Here is a 1,548-nt window from a genome sequence, read left to right on the forward strand (position 1 = left end):
CTCGGCCACTTCACAGCACAAACAAAATGAAGTTGCTCACAGCTAATGGTTAACGCAGAATGAGAACCCAAAGTCTTCTCAAATCCTAAGGGTGAATGAAACAATATGGTACATTTATATATTCGAGATAAATAGTATTATCCTATTTTAAAGAGACGAGGAAACCGAGGCTTGAAAGAGTTTAAATAACTTTACTCAAGTTCACAGAGAACTAAGTCTGAACTATTCAAGACTTTCCCACCAGACCTCAATTCCCAAGGTCAGCAGATATATTTACCAAATAGAGTGTCCGCAAGTGTGCCAGTCCCTGGATACAAAACAGTGAACAAGCAGACAGGTTTCTTGTCCTCATGCAGTTCACACCCTCGCTACAGAGGCAGGCTGGGGAAGGGAGGCCTCATTCATCTCATCTACACTGCAGGCTCTCTCACACGCTGGTGAGTCATTCATATGGGCAGCCCCCCCACCCCCACCCCCGAAATTGAAAGGAGCCTTAAGCAGGGTCGCGGTAAAGGGGATTAATAGAGAGAGAGGCACATTCTTGTTTCTGAAGGATTTCCCTCAAAAGAGGAGAAATAATCTAAGTCTTAAAAACCATTCTTAAAAATACCCGGGTTCCTGGGTAAGCAGGTGGGCGTGGAGGGAGCAGCAATGAGGTGTGCGGCGAACCCTCAGCCAGCCACGACTCACTTGCCAGAGGAATAGACAAGAGGGCGGTGTAGGACCCCGGAGAGCGAAGCCCCTAGATCTCTGCCTCGCAGCGGCCAGGGGTTCGCGGGGGACCCCGCCCCCTCCCCAGGCAGTACGGGCAATGAATGGGCAACTCGGGTTCTCCAGCAATCGCGGGCAGCCCTCCCCCCGACCGCGGTCTCCCCGCGCTGCTGCCGTCACAGGGCGGGGAGCCGAGGACCGCGAAGCAAACAAGCCCCAGGGCGTCTGCTTGACCCTGGGCGAGGGCGCTGCCCCGGGCGCCGAGAGGGGCGTGAGGCACGGCTCGCACAGGACCCCGCCCCCGCCTGGCCCCCTCCCGGTGGGCTGGCGGCCGCGCGCGTGGGAGCCGCGACCCCTCTGCTCCTGGGGTAGCGCGGGAGGTTGCGAGCCCCTGAGTTCTTGCCCCCCGACCGTACCTCCTTTTTCACGTTCCACAGCAGCTTTTCTTTGACTGCGTCCTCTGCGCTGCCCATGGTGCGGCAGGCAGGTGGCGGGCAGGCGGCGCCAAGCGGCCCCCCGGTCCCCCGCGTGCCCTCGCCGCCTCCGCGCCTACCGCCTCAGCGCCCCACGCGTGAGGCGGAGCCCCCGCCTGCCGCGCTCCCCTCCTGCCGCCGCCGCAGCCACTGCCCGGTGCTCAGCTCCGCAGCCATCTTCCGAGCCCCGCAGACGTCAGGCAGCAGGCCCGGCCCCTTCCCACAGCCGGCAGGGAGGGGGTGTGTGCGCCGCGACTGGGGAGGGGGGGTCAGGGCGGGTGCGGACGCCTGGGGGTGTCGGTCCCGGGCGCGCGCCGCAGGGGCGGTTGTCATGGCGACGGGCAGGCTCCCGCCCCGAGGGCGC

At 62.0% G+C, this 1,548-nt stretch overlaps 1 protein-coding gene across 2 annotated transcripts in view; it reads right to left on the bottom strand.

Annotated features, from left to right (window-relative positions):
• Sgsm2 (small G protein signaling modulator 2) overlaps positions 1-1,455 on the bottom strand; it is a 40,697-nt gene extending 39,242 nt beyond the window's left edge. The window contains exon 1 of one of the 2 annotated variants that reach the window (XM_040749137.1): positions 1,128-1,455. In XM_040749137.1, the coding sequence (XP_040605071.1) occupies positions 1,128-1,184 (57 nt within the window). In that variant the 5' untranslated portion in view covers positions 1,185-1,455. The remainder of the gene's footprint in view (positions 1-1,127) is intronic. The other variant, XM_040749138.1, reaches the window with a different exon arrangement.
• Between the last annotated feature and the right edge of the window lie 93 nt (positions 1,456-1,548).

The sequence above is a fragment of the Mesocricetus auratus genome, unplaced genomic scaffold (genome assembly GCF_017639785.1).
Source record: "Mesocricetus auratus isolate SY011 unplaced genomic scaffold, BCM_Maur_2.0 Super-Scaffold_100007, whole genome shotgun sequence".
Lineage (NCBI taxonomy): Eukaryota > Metazoa > Chordata > Mammalia > Rodentia > Cricetidae > Mesocricetus > Mesocricetus auratus.